The following is a 24670-nucleotide window of genomic DNA, read 5'->3' as shown; positions in this document are numbered from 1 at the left end:
ATTCCATGTTTCTATAAATGCCTTTATAATAATCTCTATATCCTTGCTGTGGGCTCTAATCAGAAGGTGATTTCTCTAACCTAATTTCATCTTTCTAAAAGAGATCCTGGATTCATCTTACAGAGGACCACAGTGAAAATACCAATAGCTTGAGGGAAAAAATGGTTCTATTCTTAGATTTAGAGGGAAAGCAGTAAGTCATTTTCAGGAGAATCTTATTTCTAACATCACTTTCAAGTGCACCTTTTAGACAGTATATACTTAACCTTTGAATGAGTGAAGCAAGAAAGCCACAGAGGATAAAATAATTGGGTTGAACATACCAGCATTTTTGACACACCATTCTGTGTTCAACTTTTTATTGTGACTTGGCGGTAAATAAACAAACCTTGCTTTTGAGTTCAAAACACAAGGGAGCCTTGGAGTCCATCTCAGATCGGACCTGTTAGAATAAACAGCTTGTTGTTTTTTTTGTTTGTTTGTTTTTTGTTTATTTTTTATTATTATTATTATTTTTTTTTTTTATGTGGAATGAACAGCAGAGGAAAGAAATGGTCAGCAGAAAAATAATTGTATGAGAACTAACTTTTTCAGATTCCAGCACTCCTCCAATCATTTTCACAAATGCATGCCAGACTCATAGTTATCTTTTAAAATCTTGTCAGCATTAATTTCAGAGTCCACACAACTCAGCTTCTGTAACAAATAAGGTCTATTTCATCTGTGCTGAAAAGATCTGTTCCTGAAAACCGTTAAAATATTGCACAATGAAGTGTGACTATACAGAGCAGTGCTCAAAAATCAAAAAAAGGAGCCAGTGCCATGTATTGCCCTTTTCAGACCAATAGATACATGTACATACTCATCTGAACCCTAACAGAAAATGCCACCATCACCATTTCACTGGAGACCTACTGGAACTTCTCAATCTATCTCTAAGTGTCTGTGAAATACAAGATCAGAAAATATGCATGTTGCTTTCAGGAGTTTCCACTCAGCTATCCTAGAATGTAAATATTCTGTGGGGAAAAAAAAAAACAAAAAAGGCCTACAACTGTGTGGAATAATGAAATAAAAATGTAAATTGTCTATAGTTTCTAAACTTCTACAAATATCTCATGCTGAACTCTTCAGCTAAAATCTTGTTGACATGTGCAGTCTGCCTTGTGAGACAATAAAAATGTGTGTTGTTGTAACTCAATTAATGGGAATTAAATTATACAATCCTTTTCTGAGGGAATACAACAGAGACTCATGGTGTTGATTTGGAAATTATAAATGTTAACCACCTCTTCTTTGTTTTCCTAGCTCCTGTCCGCTACTTTCAATGTGTTTTCATAAATGGACCTAACGGATTTGGACTGCAGTTTCCTACCAATCCTTCTTCAGACAAGGAAGAAAAGAGTCACTCAAAGACTTCCAAGAGAAAGACAAGGAAGCCAGGACAGTAGAGAGACTGAGTCCTGTGATTGCTCGCATTTTGCACATTATCTTTTCTGCTGAGGTCCACAGTAGTCACAGTGGTACTTGTCATTGCAAGAATGTGATCCATTTGTCACATGTACCTGGAAAAGTTTCCATGAGACACGGGCAAAACAAAGAGTAATAAGCTGTGTTTGACAAAGGCAGAGAAGTAAAAGCACCCCATTTCTCGTGGAAAGGCTGCTAACAAAGCATTGGCCTGATTGTGTGTGTGAGCGTGTGTGTGATTTCCTGCCTCTTTAGCTCCGTTTTTCTTAACCTGCTCAGCATTAAAGTCAGTCTGTTTTCCATTTATTCTTAACTAGGGAGTGTGAGGCTGAACATAGCTTTTATATCAGCAAGATTGCAAGACTGCCGGCAATCCTGAATCACTTCTTAAAGTTCAATCAAATTGCTGACAGGAGAAAGTCTCAATAAATCATGAAAATGTGCCCTGCAACTGGTGCTATTTTTATTTCTCATTGACTATTGTGGCTTGAAGTTCACAATTGCTATCAGCAGCTCAGCATACTACCAGTAAGTTGATTCTTCAAGTCATGCTAATGATGGATATTTCTGTTTAACTTGAAGCAGTTAAAGGCACTATGTTTGCCCTGCCTGCTGGCAAAATACAAGTAGTTCACATTATAAAGCCCAAAGTGAGAAGAGAAAGTAAAACAACATGGCAAAGGTGAGAAAAATCGATGTTTTATCAACATGCCGATCCCAAGAAACAAGCAAAACAAAACAAAACAAAATCAGATCTATTTGCAGCAAAAACCATGAAAATTGAGGATACACCAGCCAACCATTTTCTATGAGCATAAGATGAAAAGCTGTGATATATGATGCTGGTCAAAACATGAAACCAATCCAAATACCCAGGGTGCATGCATGCCAATTTGTTACAATCTCAGATCAGTGAGAGAAAAAATAAAAATAAAATCAGAAGCATATGCAATAATCTGGGTAGTTGATTTTACTAGAAGTAACTCCTCCCCATAGACAGAGTTTCTGAGCTATTAGAAGGATTTTTTCAGAATACATCCCTGTTGATAAATTATAGATGAGAACTGAAAGTAAGTAAGCCTATCTTCAACTTTCTTTTGTTTGTTTCTATAGAAATAATTGATTGGTTACCTTAGGAAAACGATGGGAAGACATTAAATCCCTGAAAACCCTTAACTGAAAATCAGTACCTTGCTTGTTTATACATCTGACAATGTAAAATGCTACGCATTTTCTCAAGCTGCTGTATGCTTGCATTTAATCTATAAAAGGTACAGCAGTGATCTTAGAGACACAACTACCAGCTGAAGGAGCACTACATTCATTGTACAACTGGATACTTGTAGCATCTGACTGCACCTGTAACAATCCATTGCTCTATTTTCTGCATAATTCCAGGCAATATCACTGCTTTTCCCCATTCTCTCTGCCTGCCAACCTGCTCATATCTCAATTAAATAACTGACTCACATGTGTTTCGGACAACTGAATCTCTGACAAACTAATGCAATTCAGATTGCTTTGCTGTTGCACTGTTGAGTCAAGCTGATACTCTGATTATTGATCACGGCCTCATATAGACTAGATCCAGTCTCATATTTTGTCCTTTGCTGTAAAATCTGTGATTGCAACAAGCAACTTAGATAATGGTTTCTGAAAAGAGGTAGGATCATTCTCTAGGAGTAGCTCTTTCCATACTGGAGTGCATGGCAGATAAAAAAAAGTTCAGGCCTCCGCTGTTACCTGTGAAATCATTTTCGCAGATTTACAGTGATATAAAGCTGCTGGCAGAGAATATTTCATGATAAAATGTCACTTGTTACTTTTGTTTCAGTAGGCCTTTTTATATTTCCAGTGTTGGGTTCTTTTGTTTTGGTTTTGTTTTTTTTCCCCAATTTATGATTATGTGTATATTATTATGGATGTTATTGCCTTAGGCTTGTATTGTGAATCTTAAAATAAGACTATAACTTTCCAAAAATCCTTTAATTTCATTCAGGACTTTATCCAATTTCAATAATCAAAGCAAGATTGCACTATAAGCCTTCATTTTTTTCAACAATTTTTACCACTGTCAATTCCATACACTATGATTAGCCATAACTTTTCTTTCTCATTTGAGTTGAGAGGTGGTGAGGATATGTTTCATGTATCATTCCCATAATGTCTCAGTTATGCCTCTGAGCGCTCTGTAAACATAAATATTGATTATCACTGAAAAAGTAATATGAAATGAGCTATTTATTTTTCTTCTCTAATATCAATCTGATATCCTCTAAGTACAAAGGAAACAGTTGTGCTCTCAAAATGGCAAGCATTTTTCTCTTTAAATTCAACTGGAACCTTAAAAAGTATTATTTGAATTGCATGGCTTTACTCAAATTAGCCTGAAATATTTCAAAATCATACGCTGATTGTTATCTGTTTTGAAAAATAAAGGTTATATACTGTGTTTCTGTGACTGTAAGATTGTTTTTGTGAATGCAAAAGTGGAAGGTAGGAGTTTATGTATGTAAAATTTTACTCCTACTAAGTAATTACTAAGTAATTACTGCTAAGTAATTGCAAATCCCATAAATATTAAGATGGCATTTCTTACAGCTGAAAATGAATCGTTCCCCATTTTATTCACTCCTAATGGGCTTTTTGCAATTCTTATCTTAACTAGTGTTTCCACACACTTTTTTATGGATTATACTCTAACAGTTAAGTCAAATTATTTACAGCCATTTAAGACAGAACTTCATTTGGTACCAAAATAACCCACATTTGTCAAGATACTTATTTAAACTATTATTGTAAAACTAGGAAAAAAAAAAAAAGAAAAAAAAAAGAAAAAGAAAAAAAAAGAAAAGAAAGAAAAATGCATTTTCCTATAACTAATCTGAGGTCAAGATGATCTCGATGGCCAAGAAACAGAGAGACCAAAAATTGTGAGATTTTTTTACAATAAGATTTTTTTAACACTTTTAATAACTATGGCTTGTCTACACTAGCAATTGCTAAAACCCAGGAGGTGATGCAAGAACCAGACTATGGTCTGAAGACAGCACAACTAATTGCATATCCCTGTTTTGGGATTTGAAGTCTCTCTGCCCATGGAGTTTGGTGAGTCTTTGCACATGAAAGGCTTATTGCTCCATAGGATTGTTGTGCAGGTAAATCAGCATTTCATGAGATGAAACTCCTCTTGCAGTTCACCTTTCCCTGAGATGCTAAAATTCCGCTGAAGTAAACAGGAACAGAAAGGCTTCATCAAGGCTTGCAGAAGCCCAATAGATAAATTTTATGTCGCTCAGCCAAGAGCAAAGTGATCACCAGAGAGCTGCCTGCTCCTGCTAATACAGTTCACTGATCTCATCTTCAGCCCTCTGACCGCATTCATTGTTTCACACTGTTACTTCTGTTGCAGCTGGAGTCTGATTTCAGCCTTTTACAGCTTCTAGAGTTAATTAATTCTCATCCCATCTTTCCAGCAAACCGTGGGTTCTCACAGTGGGTCATTTCTAATTGATCAAGGAGGGGCGGTTGAGACTGAAGTAGACTCTGGAAAAGGGGGATGAAGGGTTTTGTCTGAATGTTTGCCTTTCTGTTTCCTACAATCCAATTATTAATGACATTTTTATTAATGACATTTATTTTAATTGGCAATAAATTTAACTTTCACAAAACTATGCCTGCTTTGTCCATGGTGGTAATTAGCAAGCAAGCTCCCTGAGCTCCCTCTTCCCATGAGCCATTCTCCTTTCTATTCTTCCAGTTTTCTTCCCCTACCCTGCTGAAGCAGTGAACAAATGTCTAGGTAGAATTTGGCTGTTAGCAAAAGGTAGCACACTGCAGCTTGTTGTTGCACAGATCTATACACATCCTGCTCTTACTAATTGATGCAGAATGCCAACAAATTTCTATTTGTTCCATATTACGTTTTCCACTTAGAACTCAAGACAGAACATGTTTAATTTGTACATCACTATGAAGATTTCTCCTGTTGATCCCAAACCCTGGAAATACCCTAGCTTTTTCTCTACACTGCCATTTACAACTTAGTATGGTCCAGCTTAGATGCAAAATTCCCTGCAGAAAAAGTTCTGTGAAATTTTGCTTTAATCCAACAGAAGAGAACAGAAATGCAGTAAGCCCACTTGCAGAGGGATGTCTTTATCTACCAGAGCATAAACACTCAGAAGAGCAACTGAGTCTCTTCCCTTTCCTATCTTACTTAGTGCTTTATTATCCACTCCAGCATCCTACTGTATAATCCACCTGGTACAGTGAGAAATGAATGAAAGTCTTTCTCCCTTAGAGAAAGCACTTGTTTAAGCTGCTTTGGGCTTCACATAGAGTCAGCAGCTAACTCTTCACAGTTACATACCAACACTAGCACTTCTTACCAAGGATACAAGATACTGGAAGCCAAGAAGAAAAGATAAAGGAATGTGAACACTACTGGGAGGAGAATGTGAAAGTGTGAAGGGCTGATAACTGATTAAAAAAAAAGGAAATATCTTGTGAGAATTCTCATGAATGAACCTCCTATGATTATGAATATTCATAAAAAAGAATAATATACTGAAGATGAATCTATTTCTCCTATCTTGTAGTTTTCCAGAACTAAGAAATACAAGGGTAAATTAAAATATGATTTATATATTATTTATACAGCTGAAAAGGTCAGATATACAGCTTTCATATTACCTATTTGTCCTGACTAAAGTTCTCAAAAAATTCCCAATTAACTAAGAGATAAAGAATCATATTATTCACCTGTGAGCAAAGCATTCCTGTACAAAGTGTGCTTCTTAATGTAGGAGCCATTGTCTTTTTAATCAAAAAAAGAAGGAACATGATCCTTTGTGCTTGCTGTCTTCGTTTATGAAATTTTTTGTGTGCTTGTTTGTAATAACGTCCTCCACACAACAACAATCTTTTCTTCTGTACTCGTGTCTCAAAGATTGTATTAGATATTGCTGTAAATACTTCCTCAGGAGTTTTGTCCACTGTTTTATCTCTTATTATAACAGAAATTAGTAAAATTATTAGAACATGATTTTAATTTACTTGGTCCAAAATCCCAGCAATTTAAATAATTCAGTGATATGTTCATCATGCATGCAGGAAAAGGATGCTCTGTTTTACCAATACACACAGACAAGATTTGTTTACAGCTTTCAGCCTGTTACTTTGTATAGATAGCTTATTCTCAAAGAGAGAAGTATACCATTGTTTAGATGGCCATTTTGACCCCTAGGTTCTCTTTCTTGTTCTCTGTTAAGAAAATCCCAAATAGTCTCATTTTCTAGTACTGGAAGAATATTTTTATACAGGATACTTTTCACTTTTATAAGTTTTCTCATTTATTTTGTGGTAAAATTTACTCAGAAATACAATTGTTCTCCTATCTACTGCACGCTAAGTTCTAGCTTCCAGAAAAAGCAATAATTGTCTGAAATCAAATCACCAAAGAGAAAAATCGTAATTATTGAAAAAATTAGACAGAAACACATCAACAACTTCTTTATTCCACTGAGGGGCACTACAGAATGAAGGTTTTCTTAGTTTTGAATCTCTTAAGGAAATGGGAAAACAAAGTTGCTGACATTAATAATCAAACATATTTTCTAGCTACAAGACAGATATATAAATGATAGTGCAACCCAACTTCCTTGTTTTTTTAATTTCAGAAGCAATGCAAAGAGGGAGCCTTGAGTACCATGCTGTTAAATTACAGTCTAGCTGTAGTATTTCAATGAGTAAAAAGGCAACATGATGACAACTTGATGAGAATGTTCCATATGCCTCACTAAGTATTGTATCTTCCTGTCAAAGAGACATGGTCACTTCTTCTCCAAACTGATTCTCTTTGTTCTCTCCTTGACCTTGTTTTGAGTGGGTAAAAGTTTAGTTTGAGAAAACCTGTATAAATCACTGCTGCTTGGAGATGGTTTGGAAGGCGGAAGTCTTTATCTATTTATCTGCCTTTCTAAAAAATTTTTAGGATCACACATAACTATTTAAGTCAGGCAAATTTTCCTTTTTAGTTAACTCGCAAGTGTGTTTTCCCATGAAAATCTCACCAATTTATTTATCATCTCTGGGCACAAGCAGTGTGGCCATTGAAGTTAACAGGATCATATAGACTTGTAGGATGTTTGGATCCAACTTTGAATACAAATTTTGAACTGATTGGTCATTTAGCTAACCATTTTGGTAGCTTCCCTAAAAAACAGAAAACTAAAGTATCAAAGCATCTTTTCACATCTTCATTTTCAAACCAAAAGCAGAGAGTTATTACCAATGACGGTGAGGTTGTTAAACATGAAGTGTCACTGAAAATGGAACATCTGGGTGCTTCAGCCTTCAGAAAATAGCCAGTAGCATGCCTCTAATTTGCCTGAAATGTAATGATTTAAGGAAAAAAATAATTTAGACATTTTCAGGTTTTAGTAGTGTTTAGGTGTCCTACGGTTTTGGTGAAATAAAATTAGTGGGAATTTTAAGCCCATGTAACCAACGATTGTAAAAATATTGTCAGATAATCCATGTAAAGAAGACCTATTCACTTTTGTCATTATTTTAAATAAGTATTTATATACTTATATACTTTACTTATATATATATATATAAGGAGTATTTTAAAGATACATCTGCTTGTGAACTTCTGTATTGTGGATGGTAGTGATTGACACACTGCAGAGAGAAGGATTTCTGCAATTTAGTTGACATCACAGATTCTGTGAAAAAAAAATGTTGCAACAGAGCAGTTAACAAGGTTTGAGTTAGATCCCATTTGACATTTTCCATCCTTTATATCGAGACTGCTTCTGTAGCTTATATGCTGTTCAACCACTGCAAGTCTTGTGCTACAAAGAATGTACTGTCCTCTATTTTTGTTTAGATACATGTAGAGTTTTACAGTGTTAAAGCCCTTCTCTTATATTCATCATCTACTACTAACATGCTCTAAAAATAAAATCATTGGCTAAGATACAAATGTCTAATTTTAGTATGGAGCTGAGTGTTTTAGGCTTGTCATAGAACTATAGAATTATAGTATAAGTAAGTTCCTTATTTAATTTTAAATCATCTATTTCTTGTGTTTTTTTTCCTTTGTTATATATAGAACTTATCCAAAAATTTTTAAGTGAAAGAAAATGATTAAATTTAAATTGGGAAGTTGCGGGACTTGTGAGAAAGACATCTGTGGGTAAGCTATTGTGTAGAAAATCACATACATGAGGGTGATAGCTTAAGGGCACAAACATTAGTGCACATGAGCTAAAGGAAGTTCTCCTTGCTGAGGAAAATCATCTTCCATTTCTTCCCACTCCAGCTGAAAGGAGAGACCAAGACTGCAAGGACTTGGTCACCTCTGGAACCAATGGAAGACGGGAGTGAAAGCAGATGAGAAGAAAGGCACAACTGGAGAGCTGCTCAATACTGCAACTATTTCCAAGGCAATATCTTTGGATGTGTCATGTCCCTGTTTACTTTTATGAATAGGGAATTCATTTCATTTCCCGTGCAAATTACAAGTAGGTTGTATGAAAACTTTCTAACATGAGGAGACAGTACAGGTTCCTCTGAAGATAACCAGCTTCCAAAACACCATTGAGGTGTTTTTGTAGAAATACTTGCATTCTATTTTTCATTATTATGGCACATTTTCAAATACATTTGAAAATGTTGGGCTGCATTAAACTTAATTTTTGTAGTTCAGAGCTCACTTTGATAATGAAACATCTGTGAATCCCAAGGAGACATTCAGAAATGTTGAGTACTAGCAACATGTAGAAGCGAAAATCCTGTTATTTAAGATTCCTGTACCTGCAGCTATTCTAATTTCTATAGACATATAGGAGTGAAAAACAACCAACCAATAGATTTCTATTACTCTAGACATTATCAGAATAAATCTATAATCCTTTTTACGTTCTGAGGCTGTATTTCTTCTTTCCCAATAGGTCATAGTGAAGAAAATCTGCTACACAAAAGTAGAACAGCTGAAGTTCACAGTGAATTCAGAACCGTATTACTCAGTGGGCACTTTAGATGTTATTTATCTCATTTAACTTTATCAGTGGTTTGTCAGGTGTCCAGCCTAAGGCAGTAGCTCAGTCAATTTTAAATCTGTAGTCAGTGATGAGAGACATGACTCCTGATGACAGTCTACATTTTCTGCAGTAACTATCTGAGAGGTAGGATGAATTAGGCCGGAGAATAAGTCATCTTTCTTCATTTGCTGTATTTTCAACTACTTAAGAGCAGATCTCTCTAGATTTCATAGGGCTGAAACAGTATAAGGTTCATGTATGGTACTATATACCATGCTTAACTTTGGCATGCTTCGATACAATCATAATCTTAGAAAAATTTATTTATCTATAAAGTGCAATGCAACATTCTCTGCATCTCATACAATTTTTAGTTGCCAAAAAGAAAGTACTAGATTTGGTACATTACTGCCTCTTATTTTCCCCTCTCTCGTTTTAATAGCCTGTCACCTAGGTGTCATAAGAGTATGTCTTCACTTGACTTTCTAATCGGACGTTGTTCTCATCAGATGAAGAGATGATGTTTCACAAAAGTTATCACTATCTACATATCTATCTACTGAATGAAAAGTGGGCAATAATAACGTGGCACTGGAGGCTTTGTATCTTTGCAGTGATTATGATGGGGGATATGCTACACAAGCATTTACTCATGTTCAAAATATCTTCTTGTAGCACATAGTTACTGCAGATCCAAGCAAGGAAAATCTGTCTCTAAATACCAAGTGCTTAACCTGGCTGTTGGGTCACTAGACCCACAAAAAAATTGGCTGTTTTCCATGTCCCTCCAATTTTCTCTTCAAGAATTAGAATATTTAACACAGGAAACAGTATAATAGAGAGTTAATACACCAGCAGCCAGATGGAATTCAAAACAACATGAGTGTTAATCATCTCAAATTCTAAACAATATTTTCCCAACTGTTCCATGCCTACCTCTCCCTCTCGCAGAATTACATAGAATATAAGGATTGTTTCAATTATTGGGTACATTATAAATACCTCAGACAATTCCTCAATGATAACACTGTGGAGGCAATCCCTTGCTGGGCTATCCTTACTCCTCAATTGTCCAGAGTGCAAGACATGCTGTGTCAGATGCCTACTAAAGATGATAGAGCTCTGTGTACACAGCCCTGTCACACTTCTTGCATACTGAACACATTTTACTCCTACTTTAGTGTGTAGTGACCAAAATACCAGTTCTTCTTTTGTTTTTTCTTTATCATTGTCAATGTTAATGCTGTTTTTTTATTATTATTATTATTTTTACAAGACAACACTAAATTAATAGAAACTATTGAGTCCCTCAAAAGTAGAGAGGTCTTACGGAGAGATCTTGACAAATCACCCAAAAGCCTGGAAGTCCCTTTTGATTGACCTTGGATTTCTTTTTGCTACCTCATCACCACTAATATGAAAAAACAATAACGGATACCAATCAGAGGACTAAAACAGGCTAGTGATTTTTCTCATAATGTCTCTTACCCAGGACCCAAGGAGGCAGCAGGCTTCCTTATGAGTCAGGTCTGATAAGAATATCAGGCCCTCTCTTCCCCTCAGAAATGACTAAGCTGTAACAACATCACCTTTGTTTTTCTTGCAGATGTTGTTATGATATGGGAGATAGGCTCGTGAGCTCTAGGTGACCTCTTTGATATGGATGGACCTTTAACCATATCATGATTTGCCTGTCCATCAAGTTTCAGAGTCTCATATCTGGTGTTTAAGAGCACCTGTGAAGGTGAGGTAGGCAGGGAGGGGCTTAGCCTGCTGCCCAAAGCAGAAATCTGATTCCATTCCCTTCTGTCCCTTAGGTCACCTCCTTCTGCATGGTGGCAGGAGGGTAGAGGATTCTTCATTTCTTATGCTGTGCCTGATTGACTCATCTGTCTCAAGCGATGGCAGAGAACAATTCCACCAGTCCATCTCTCTCTCTGGTTCCCTAGTACACCTCCTCCCAGACAGCCCACTTCCTCCCAGAGCTCTGCCCCCAGACTGAGCAGTTCTTCAACCCAGGCACACCTCCCAGGTGTGTTCATTTCTGTCAGCAGACATTGACAGAAAGCTCTGGCACACCCTGCAGTCTGAGTCCTAGTTAGCTGCATGCTCCCTGAGGATCTCTGTCTGGGTTGCCATTGGTTCCTGTGTCTGGAGAGGCCTCAGAGGACTCAATGACTGCTTTCAGCAAGGTGTTTGCTATGATGAGAGCCCTTGGAAGGAGCAGACACAACATCCTCATGACATGCTGCTCACTGGCTGATAAGCTGTTGTTATCTCATCTTGGTCACTGATCTTCTCAGGGCTGCCTTTCTTGAAACCCACTATATACCATAATCCCAAAAGTATAGTGTAATAATACTACTAAAGGATTTCTATTAATTATTTTTAGTGTTTGTACTTCTTCATAAAATTAATGAAACTTTCTTTTAAATTAGAATCTATAACTAAAATTAGCTTAATAAGAATTCTTTAATAAATAGAAATACTTTTTTTTATACTGCAGATAAGGAATAGTTCCAATGAAACACAAATTGATTAATACAAAGCTGGTAAGTAATACATAATTTCTGAATGCTTTTTTTGTCATCACATGATAAATAGAAGATTTTAGTGTGTTAAATTCTAATGTGTAAACATTAAAATACTTATTTATTCCTTGGAAAATACAGAGTCATGCTAAGGCTTTCAGTATCTCCTTTACATATGGAATGAATGAGTGCAGAGGAGCTTATATGTGAAGAGGTGGTGGCAAATTGTATTGCAATTCACCCTATTAAAGCACTGCTTAATGGCCTGACATCAAACACAAGTTTTTATGTCCTTGGTTGCAGTTCATAACTTATTATCCAGTCTTTCCAATTTGGCTTTCCCTTTTTTCTTTCCCTTATGTTTTAATATAAAGCTAGTCAGTGACTTAAGAGATGTGTCCAAATATTTAATTGCTCTTAGGGCAACAGAGAAAGAAGAGGCAATTTAAATAATTAAGTTGAAAGTCATCTTTTTCCTTTCTCTGTGATGGAGGGAAAAAGGCTTAGCTAGCCAGCAATATTATTTCAACCAGCATAAATTCTCCTTCCCTTGCAGCATCTATAAAGCAATGGATCTTTGCTTCCACATTGTTAAAATTTTGGAGCTCTTCACTGTTTCACAGTGAAATAAACTAGGTGTTTTCTAACCATTCCAGCACCTCAGTATCCTTTTGTATTGAGATGCCCAAAACTGACCACAGTACCAGAGATTGGGCCCCACTAGTGCCAAGTACAGGGGTAGAATTACTTCCCTAGTCCTGATCACCACACTATTCCTGATACAAGCCAGGATGCCATTGTCCTTCTTTATTAAAACTGTTTTTTTTGAAAATGTGTTGGTGTGAGTGATAAGACCTTAAAGTGTGACAGCACAGAACCACACAATGAAACAATTCATCTCCTGTTAAGGAGACAAACAAAAATAACCTGTTATTGCACAACTACTGAAAATTTACCTATTCATTTTCTACACCACAGTGCTCATGAAATGTGTTGGTAGTTGACTAAGTTTTATAGTCAAACAGCTGTAGAGGAATGGGGAATAGTATTGGGATACCAAGGTTCAACACTGGAAGCTGGTTTCAAGTCAGATCTGCTATTGTCTGAGCATTATTTTTACATGATAGTGCAGCCAACTGTGAAACCAATTATTTTTCTATTTCGCTTCATCTGATGAAAAGAATCCCATATTACAAAGCCAGAGCCACTGCCTGCCACTCTTTGTTCCATTCATCAGCAGTTCCCAAAGTTTTAATCTTGTGGATTTAGGCAATCTGACTCTTTCAGTGAATGAAATAAGGAATGAATTGCTCTGGTGAGCCAGTGGGAGAACTCTGCAATGTCAACAAATGCCTTTGCTGCTCTGTGGTTTCTCCAGTCCCATCCAACTAACACCCACCACTGACAATAATACCCTCATAAAATCCTTTTAAATGTAAGATTGAATTCTTCTGAGGACATTTGAGTTAAAAATATTGTTTGTAAAATAAAATAATAAAAACAATTAAATTCGCTTTCAAGAATATATTTACAGCATACCCGGAGATAACAGCTGATAGTAGTTATGAGAACAGAATAGCAAACAGAATAGCTTATATTTTATACATCCAGATAATTTAGACTGTTGAGAACTACAGGGGGGGAAATAACACCATCATACTTTTTTTTACTTTCATCTCTAAAAATAAGAATCATACTTTTTGAGATAAAGGACTAAACAAAGTGAAAACACAGAAATACAGAGAAGTGTATTTCCTGTTTTGTCATCCTTCCACTAGCAATATAAATCTTTCACTGTACAGCTCCCATTTCTTGGTTACAGTTATCAGCTCTGAAATTGTTTTTGCATTTGCTTCAGCACCTGGTATGCTTCTGTGTTCAGTGCCATGTTAAGCCACTCCTGCAGTGTTTTTAAGCATGTAATACATTAATTACCACTAGTAAGACTTTCACATAGACTAATATTATTAACAAGTCTATTATTTCAACAAGATTTATTCAAGAGATTATACATAGCTGAGAAGCTCCAACATTATCTGAAGAAATGGGATCATGAATCATCATTTCTTCCCATACTGTTCTGGTAACACTATACTTTGGTTCTTTTTCAGCCTGAATGCAATATGGCCACCTTCACTCCACAAGAAATTAACATGATAAAATGTACCCTTTTTTTCTCCCTGGCTATTTTCTAGAGTACCGACAAGAAAGACACACTATAGTGGGCTCCTCCCACTAAATATATCCAGATTTGGTCTGTGTCACTCCATTCATGTATAATATATCTAGTTAAGACATAAGCTGATTCTGATTCCTCTGAATCATTTTATGAAAGTGTTTATCCTTCTCCATGAACTAGTTAAATAGTCTAGGCAGACTACTTAAATAACTTACTAACATCCATTAGGTTTTTGACTCATCCTCAGGGATGAATCAACATGATTTCTACAAGTAAGTGTCTGAAATATGCATGATTTTTTTAGTCTGTATAATCTGTGTTTTGATTTACAAGAGAGAAGTGAAGAGGCATACAGGATAACAGTCAGAATGTGCTACATAACATAATCAGTCCTTTCAAAAAGTAATAGTAATGATTCATCATTGGGCTTATTTGCACAGTTTTGAACCTACAAGCCTTTCTAAGATTCACATTGGCATTTTCTGTCTGATATATCCCATGAAATTTGTTCATTCATTCAAGTGGTGATCATACTTTTCTGTATTCTTAAGCAAATCAGATTGCATATTATTTCTTTCAGTCATGAAAGGTTTATATCTCTCCACAACTGCCAGGAAGATTCTTTCCAGAACTCCTTCCTTTTTACCAGTCCAACAACACATTAATGGAATTAGTTTTCTCTAAATAAAATTTTCATGCCACATTGTTGCCAAAATCATCTTCAGACATTGTCCTATTTGTTTAATTACACTTATCTGAATTGATGCCTTCCAGTAGACTAATAACATTTTTTTAAAACAATCTGGGTGTTTGCAAGACATGGGAAGAACATCAGTATCATTGCACATATGGGAAACTAAGGAGGAGGAAGGCAAAAAATAATTAAGGAGAACAGCATGATTAATGTTGAAATGAACAAATTAAGAGAAGAAACAACAGCAAGTGTTCTGAAGCAGCTAAACTAATGATTCTCTCATATCCCTCTAAAACAATGATTCCCTTCCCAATTCCTGTCACTTTCACTGTTTTGGAATAACCTGTCAAATCATTATAAGCTTCTCCCACGATGTAATGAATTTCCCCTTCTCTTATGGTATGCTCATCATTTTTATCTGCTGGATAACAGGCTGGTCAAGACTTCACTTCTTGAAGACATGCTGATCTGCACTATCACTTGAATAGCCTACTGTGGTTCCTGTTTCCATCTACATTCCAACAGATGGATCATCAATGTGGGAATCTCTCATCTGACTAAGCACCACTTTTTTGTGATATTTGCAGAAACAAAGTCACTTCAAAAACTGTCTTCTTTATCATATTTGGCTGAAGTTTGCCTTCACAATTCAAAGGTGAATGAGGAAAACAGACACGAAAAGTCATAAAGTCTCATCAGCTCACTTCTTTAAGAAAATGGTCTCAAAAAGTTCTCAAAAATTCTGTTTCTACAGGCAGTTTTCAAGAAGCCAGTTTCCATCTATCAGAATTGTAAGTTTAATAATAATTCTGCACCAAACTGGAAAGTTCTGCTGACATAATATATTAGTATTACTATTACCTTTTTCCACTCACACAGTCCATCTTCTATGCATGGTCTTCTTTGGATCAAAATATTTTGTCAAAAACTGTAATGTATGAGTTGGTAAAGTTGAAATCTGAATTGGCTTGAGCTATGACAAGGGACATGTTTCCCATCAGAATGATTTAAATTTTTAAATCTTTAAGTAGGGTGACCTCTACTTTCCTGTGTGTCACTTAAGTGGAAATGCCTTGTCTTTTCATGTTCTGCCATTTATTTGAGGTTTCCAATTTCCAATTGCATTAACTCATATCACCTTTACATTCTCTTTCTTTAGTTAATTAATGAAAAATAAATTACAATCCTCCTCTAACTTAGGGCAACAATGTTAATTCTGATTGTTTTTAAAGGAGACTTTTACCCCAGAAAACTACTTGAGATAGCTCCTAATGATGAGTACTTTTTAACATCACATTTCCTCTATTTCTCTCCCGTATCTCCCTCTTAATCATTTTCAGAAGCTTCATGAATCATTCTGAAAGAGGTGAACAATGAGCTCTCATGCTGTTTGGATGAGATGATCTTTATTTCCCTTATAGCATGTTTTCTCAATAAAAATAAGAGCCTAGAGAGGACGTTTTCTGAACTGTTAGATTTTGAAAAATCTGTCATGCTAAGACCATAACAGGCAAAACCAATGATGGAGAAAGACATATCGCATCTGTAGACAAACTTATGGTCCAAAACTACTTAAATGCACTTCACTCACAAATAGAGCAGTTCCTTCTCAGTTAGAACACTGAAAGAAAACACATCCCAGGCCGACCAAGGAACAACTGTGATCGTCTTTCCTGATTTACTTTAATGTTTTCACTTATGATCAGAACTGTGACTATGGAGAAGACCCTTTTTTCACTTTTCTTTCAGTTAACTTTGATTTTGAACTTACTCCAATGTGGAAGCTAGTTCAGTGAGGTTTTGTTAGCATTGGTGCAACATAACCCCGCTGAACCAACTGCTGAAACGAGGCTTCTATACCTGATCTATAATCCAAGGGCCAATGCTTAGTCACATACACTGTTAGTCAGTTTAGCAAAACTCCACTGAATTTAGTCAAATTATTAGTTACTTTTAACCATCCATAAATGTATTGGCAACAGCTAATCTGCATAAAAGGCACAGCATTAGCTCCAGACAAGCAATAGTTTTCTACTCTCTGAACACCACGAAGCAATGCCATCTGAACTGTTATTATTTTCAACATGCAAATCACTAGAACAGAAGTGTATTCAAGAGTGAAGAAATCAATACTATAAGAAATATTTTGATTCTGTGTTTTGTGATAGGTATAACTGATAATTTGTGATATTTAAACAATTATTTTTATTTGACTTGCAATGAAAGCATTGGAACACATCATCAAGCAGTTTATGCCACAACAGTTTTTCTCAGATTGAAAAATATCAGCTTTTCGGGAAAATAATAGTTCTCTTTAGTTTCTATTATTTCTAGCTTTTTATCTTCCCTCTTTCTGCCTTTTCCTACAGCCTCTGAAAGAAAAGATGGCCTCCCTTGATTAGAAAAAAAAAATTCCCATTAAAAACTTTTTCAAATTCAATAACTATCATGAAATAGGCAATAAAATCATTTATTTAAAGGACAATTTTTGTAAGTAACATTAAAATAATAGATGATAGATTCTATGGATAGAATTTTCTAACATACTAGATAAGTACAATTGTCTTTTTCATAGCTTGGTTGGTTTGTCCCTCTCACTCAGATTCAGCTAAATGTGCATAATCTCTTCTTCAGTTTTCCAGCAATTTCACTTGAAATAGAAAAAAGCCCCACACTCCACCTCCACTACAGTCTGGTAATTCTTGGAACAAAGTAAACTTCGTTGCAATCCAAAAGCTTTCTTGTTGCATTTTGGAACTGTTCATAGAATGAAGATCAAAAGACAAACTGTGCATTCATCAGGCTAATTTTCCTATGTTTTTTTATCTAATGTAATGGTTCCCAGTTGTGCCACATTATTGCTATTCATTAGGAAGGCCTAGTATAATATGTAATATCTTATAAATAACATAGAAACATTTATCCAGTATGTAGTCTTCTAAGATTTTTCAATATTTTGCTGCCTGCAACTGTATTGGATTTGTTTCTTAAATGATATCTCTGCTTATGAAATGTTAGAATAAATTACAGTGTGATTTCAATTTCAAGTTCTAGATATGAGTAACTGAATACTAATTTTTTTTTTCCTAGGATCATGCAGTCTTTGCAACATGTGTATTTAAGTCAATGGTCAGTCTATCTGAAAAGAGACATACCTGACTTCTGTGTCTGATTTCTTTACCGTTAAAGAAATTTGTATTTACTGTCACACATATTTCTGTATTAAAACTCTGATGTAACCTTGAAAAAAATAACATAGTTGTTTTTTATGTGGGGAAAATCATCACCACCAGATCAGTTTTGTAGCCCATCAGAAATCAGTGTGCCAGACAAGGGAGAACATAAGAGAAATGAAGGTTCAGGAGGATGTTCTTCAGCAGAAATAATTTAATTGCCAAAAAAACTTCATCAGGATAAAATAAGTAGAACCATAATATCAAAAATTTTATAAAACTCAAGAAATAATAATATCAATTCAGGGAGTAGAGGAAAGAGCTACGTGATCTTAGGAGCTAGCACAACAGGGAGGGATGAAATAAGGTACTGCAGAGAAGGAGAATGTTCACAGGCAGACTGTGACCTGACAGTAAATTTATAGAAGTGAAAAAGTGTAAGAATGAGGATAACTGATGGAGAGGTTTATTATCTGTGTGATGTAGATACGAGAAAATTGAATGTGTATATATATGTATATGTATACAAATAGAGAGAGAAAACAATTGTTTCAGCTCCCTGTAACAATATAGTTATAAAAAAAAAAAACATTATGTATTTCTTTTAACACTTCTGCTTAGGAAAGAAAATAGTTCAAATTCTGGATTCATGTTTTGACACCTTTGCTTTTCCTAACATCAAATTCTGTTGTACATTTAATTTATATTTAATTTATCACTCAACTTATATTAAGTGTCCTGACTGAAATACATATTTGCTTCAGATCTAAATTTGTGACAGTGCATAATATTTGACCCATAACACACTGCCTGTGCTTTTAGAACCTATCATCTATAGTTTTCTGGAAAATGGCCAAAATTTTTTGTGCAATTAAGATTTCAGGGCAGGGATATTTGACCACTGAAATAAGCTGCTAGAAAATAATTCATTTCATCCAGGTCCCCTCATTTAAGCCAATTTCCCCTTTATGGATTTTCAGAACATATTTCTTAACATGAATTATCAGTTATTGGTTATAACAAAATTCAAATCCAATCTGAGTTATAAAAGATATGAACTCAACCTTTTCTGCTTCCTGTAACTACAGAAAATATTTTCAAAATGAGGAAGCACATAATCTTACTGAGAGCAAAAAGAGATACCACATTTGTTATAGTCTCCTTTAAGTGTGTCTATTAAAATTTCTAAGCATATTGAGAGAGGAGAATGAAAGTTACCTTAACTAAATAAACACACCAAGGGCATCTCACCTATGCACCACATTGGCTTCCTAAGTAGTTATTTCTGAAGTCTTTTCTAAGTCAATATATATAAAATGACAACATTGTAAGAAACATTCAAACAGTGAAGAAATAAGAAGACAGGGCACATAAATTTTCTTTTCTGATGAGAGAAGAAAAATAAACAAGAAACTTAAATGCAGTGAGACTTTTTCAGGGATTAAGTAAGGCTTTCCCTCTGTTTTATCTCTGCAAGAGTATATGATACATGATATTCCCTAACAACACACTTTCCTCTTGCCTCAAGAAAACCCATTATTATCTATAAATCATTCAACATTCAAATAATTCAGTGCTGCTTTCTGACATCAGATTATCAGCTCTTAACTTCCAGATCTTTAGCTTCTTGTGGAGTTGGATGTTTTCAGCCTTAATCACAGCAATAGCAAAAGCATGTAGAATGACCAACTGTCTCTACACTAAAGTCTCAGAATAGTACCTTCTGCAACTTCCAGATATTTAATAGTTAGGTAAGGAATGAGATATCTTTAGCCTCTGCAAAGAAGCATAAGTGAATATCAGTAGCAGTATTTTGGAAGAAAAATAATTGCAGGAAAAAGAATTGTATTTGTTTCCAGCCTACAACATGAACAAAGATGGAGAATGAAATGTTAGAATTGCCATTTGGTCTATATTTGATGCACAGGACATAGTTAGTTCTGCTGCATGAAAACTGAATGCACAGCTTGCTACTAAGATCCTTTGGCACAAATAGTCCGATAAAATCCTGCATGATCACATTTATCTTAAACTCTATATTTTCTCTTTCTACACACCTGATATACCCAATCCAGCCCATGGCAAGAAATCAGAGGTGACACAGATACACCTCTCTGTTGCCCCTACATCAGTGCGCTTTCATGGAGAGCATAAGGACAGTTCTGGAAAGGTTTCTTAGTGTGTATGTTTGCATGGATTGGTATTTACATCTGATTTTGTTTCATAAGATAATCACAAAGGTAAAGAATTCTTTTGCAATTTAAGTTCAAGTTCTGTTCCTCTTTATAATAAAAAGTAGAGATTGCACAAGTCCATACTATTTTCTTTGGGCTTACCAGTGATTTTTTAATAGGAAAATATATTGTCTGAAATATTTTTTGTCATTCTAATTTCATTGTTTGTCTCTTGTTGAATTCCAAAACGAAATTTGAAAGGAAGAAGTTGTAAGTCTTAAACTATAGTACTGGAAGTTACTTTTCTCTAGGAACCATTTACATTCTGTATCCTTCAAAGATTCAAAGAGTCAGAAGTTAGTCCAGCACTCTATCTTCCGCACAAGGGAAGCATGACAATTTATAGTAAAATACTGTCATAAGAAAATTGCACAGTGGAAAAATATTTGTAAAACGTAAGCAGATTTCATTAGCTTTGTTCAGCTCTACACCTAAATCTGTGAGGTCACAAAGGAGGCATAAAATTCCAGATGTTTTATAATATTTTGGATCCAAAATTATGACTTTTTATGAAAATTCCACCTCAGATAACTAAGCTAAGCAAAATATACTAGTTTGAGTCAAACCATTTTATGTGGTAAAATGAGCTTTCTTTTCCAAAGACTGTTAAAGATACAGAAAAGCAGCCATGCACAGAATTACATTCAGTGTTGTACAATCAAAATTCTTGTGAAGATATTGACACAAAATAGTTCAGTTGGAAGGGACCTACAAAGGTTGTCAAGTCCAACTAATTGACCTCTGGGAAAAACCAGAAGTTACATCATGTCAATGAAGGTTAATGCCTCCTGAACAGGCATGGGGCATCTACCACTTTTCTATGAAGGCTTTTCTGGGATTTGACTGCCCTCACAGTAAACAAATGTTTCCCAGTGCCCATCTGTCCCTCCACGGTGCAGTCTGTACCATTCCCACCAGGCCATCGGTGACCAGGGACAGAGCCCAGCACCTCCTTCTGCTTCCTCTCCTCAGGGGAAGCAGTGAGGTTGCCTCTTGGCCTCTGCCTCTCCAGGCTGGGCAACCCAATGTCCTCAGCGTCTCCTCACAGGACATGCCTTCCAACTTGTTTCCAGCTTTGTTGCCTTCCTCTGAATCCTTTCAAGGACTTTACAATACTTTCTATATTTTGAAGCCCAGAACTGTACACAGTATTCAAGGTGAGGCTGCATGAATGCTAAATGCAGTGGGAGTATCACTTCTTTTGACCACCTGGCTGTGCTGTGTTTAATGCACCCCGATGTGGTTTGCCCCATGTCTGCCAGGCTCACTGCTGGTCTCCAGGACCCTGTCAAGTAGGTAGATGATTGCAATGTCCTTTGTATACATTTGGGTCATTTTGACGCAAGGGATGAAACATGTCTCCTTCCAACTACAGCAACAACATACTGGAGACTACAGCAAAGCTGGTCCCAGGCCAGCAAATTAAAAAAAAAATAAATCCATTTAGTTCCTACTGTGTAGATGGTACAAATACAGAAACATTAGTTTGTATGCTCCAGAAAGATATGTTCTTAATGAATAGATACTTGAATTGTGCTACACTTTCAGTCTCCAGATGGTTGCAAAGAATAGCCCTGAGTAAAATACATTACAAAATCTAAGCTGAAAGTAATAGCTACCAAATGTTAGACCTGCAGGAAAAAAAAAAAAAAAAAAAAGTTCAGCTGCTTAACTAAATAACAGTGAAGGACAAGGAAGATAACCACATTCGTTTCTCTATAGTAGCTCTCTGATTTTTTTAGCATCAGCAGTGAACTAACTTCATTCCTACCTGACTCTTCCAAGTCAAAACTAGCAATATTATCTTTGCCATCTGTTCCTGCTGTTTTCTGTAACCAGCATTTTAGTTCTTTTCAAATTAGACATCAGCCATCCAGCCCTTGGCTGCACACCCATCTCAGTAATACACACAGGCTGAGTTGGATATTCTGGATGGATTCAGCTCAAGGTCGTGAGCTTGACCCCACTGACACCAGATCCATTTACAGCAGATAAAGGAAACCTTGTAACTTGTTCACATAAATGGAAGATGTAATTTATGCTTGCTGAAGTTCTCCCCACACTAAATATGAAAATGGTGACCCCTAATTCAAATAAGCATTTCCCACAGATGTACAAAATGTACAAAATGTACAAAATGTACAAAATGTGTTAGAGAGTTTTTATAATAATTTACCTGCACAATAGGCTAGGATTTTAGAAGAAATATTATTTTTACATTACGTTCAAAATTGTCAGAACAGTTTATATCTTATCTAACACGAATATTACAATTTTTTTTTTCTTTGAAAATAATCTTGTTTTTCAATTAAGCTAAAGATTTCCAGTTTAATTTGTTAATATTAAAAATTAGTGAAAAATATTTTACTTGAATCAGTTGGACTTCAATTTTGCAAATCCTTAGATTTTGTTGTTTTATTCTAACTCAAGATAGTTGTGAGGTTTTTTTGTTTGTTTGTTTTTTGTTTTTCTAGTAAATCCATTTTCAAGTAAAAGAAGAAGATTTTTTTTGTCATTTGCTTCCTACTTTCTGCACGTTTTCCTCATAGCTGCAGTTTGCAAAACAGCTGTGCATAAGACAGTCTCTCCATTAGTATTATTCAGACTATGGCTACGTGGATAACCTTCCTTTACTTTTCAAGACTCAGAAAGATGTATTACTTTATTACTCATTAAGGGGCTTTTACTAAGATGCATTCTTCAGCTTTCTTTTCAGTCTTTGTGAAAAGCCTCTATATTGTGTGCAAACCCAGAAGAAAACAAACAGCATGCTATCAAAACAAATATCAGTCAGCTGAGAAAGGCCAAATAGAGGTTAATCCAATTACTTAATGGTTTTCTCCTTTTACCTCTCCCTTCAGGCAGCTGTGCTTTTACAGATTCTGGTTCCATCTCCTAACGTGTTTTTAGAATTCTTCCCTTCAAAATGGAAAAAGTACCTCACTGCTCTCTAAACACAATTTTTCTCCATTGTGGAGAAAAAGAAATATTTTCAAAAATTTGAACACAAGTGTTGAAATCCTTCATTTGCAGCAAATACTTAATTTCATTTGAAGTGAACAGGCCTATTGCTCTTAAATTCATTTACATTATTCTCAAGGTCAGACACATTGTTGAATTAAATGTACTGTAGGAATAGCACTGAAAATGTAGCAGTACTTTTCTGGGAATTTGATTCATAACATTAATACTTTATTGTAAATACACAACTCCAGAGATAACAGTATAAATAGCAGTAAAATAAATATGCTTCATAGAACTCTAATGAGAACAAAAATTAATGAACTGCATATGCATATTTTCAACATTCCTGCTTCAGGGAAATTGAGTGTGCTAACTCCTGCTAACATTGTCCCTCTGGGAGTCTAATGCCCAACCAGTAAGCTGCACAAAATGATAACATACCTACAGGGAGGGAGGGCAGCAGGCAAAGAGTAAATGAGATGGCTGTGACAATTAATCTTTGGAATTCACTTATAGTTTGAGGAGTAATTATCCTTCTCATTTTAGGACTTTTCAAAATGTCCATGGTCCCCTGAACCAGACCTCCTGTGCAGACCCTCAGCACTGCTCTATCATCCTCTCAACCAGCACTGTCATTGTGCATCCTTGATGGTGTCCTTTGGCACTGACTGGAGCGTCACTATTTATTCCTTGTCAGCCTGACTCAGGATTCCTTCCTTCCTGCAATAAAATTGCAATATTTGAGCTGTAAACTGCCCAGAACAGATTCTGCTTGATAGCTTATTCAAACACTGAAATCAATCCTCTTTATTGCTAAATGAAAATGGAAAACTTCTTCTCTCTGTGTGTTTCACTGTCATTAACTCAGTGAGCTAAATTGGAAGTTATAACAGTGGGAATAGAAATAAAAACATAACAATAATAATCCCTGTAAGATTTAGATTAGTGGACTGGATGGCTAAACTACAAGGTAGGTGAATCACTTGCTGGACCAAAAATTAGGTTGAAGTCATGATTAATGTTCCAGAGTTTAATTGGCAGCCAGTTTTAACCCACAGAGTTTAATAATGAATCCCATATGTTTAACTTGTTCGGTGACCACCTGGGGAAGAGAGATAAAATGTATCCTCACAGTGCATCAGTGATTGACTAAAGACCTCAACAGATGAAGTGACAGAGGACACAGGGAGCTTCAATAAAGGCAAACTTTTGTACCAAGTGGCAAGAAAAACCCACAGAATTGTACAGGCTAATGAATTCTGTGGGAAGAAAAAAGAAAAAAATCTCATGAGGATGACGGTGGAAATCAAGCTAAACTTGAGGCAACAGTGCATCCTTGCAGTGGTGGAGAGTTCTTCCTGGAGGTGTCATTCT

The 24670-nt window shown here is 35.7% G+C and overlaps 1 protein-coding gene across 20 annotated transcripts in view; it reads left to right on the top strand.

Annotated features, from left to right (window-relative positions):
• Positions 1–3921, top strand: part of TRDN (triadin) — a 207337-nt gene extending 203416 nt beyond the window's left edge. For all 20 annotated transcript variants that reach the window (XM_052677499.1, XM_052677491.1, XM_052677507.1 and 17 more), the window contains one exon: positions 1309–3921. In XM_052677499.1, the coding sequence (XP_052533459.1) occupies positions 1309–1451 (143 nt within the window). In that variant the 3' untranslated portion in view covers positions 1452–3921. The remainder of the gene's footprint in view (positions 1–1308) is intronic.
• Positions 3922–24670: the final 20749 nt, after the last annotated feature.

This window comes from Tympanuchus pallidicinctus, unplaced genomic scaffold, assembly GCF_026119805.1.
Source record: "Tympanuchus pallidicinctus isolate F22 unplaced genomic scaffold, pur_lepc_1.0 scaffold1, whole genome shotgun sequence".
Lineage (NCBI taxonomy): Eukaryota > Metazoa > Chordata > Aves > Galliformes > Phasianidae > Tympanuchus > Tympanuchus pallidicinctus.
This window is presented reverse-complemented; position numbering and strand designations above follow the sequence as displayed.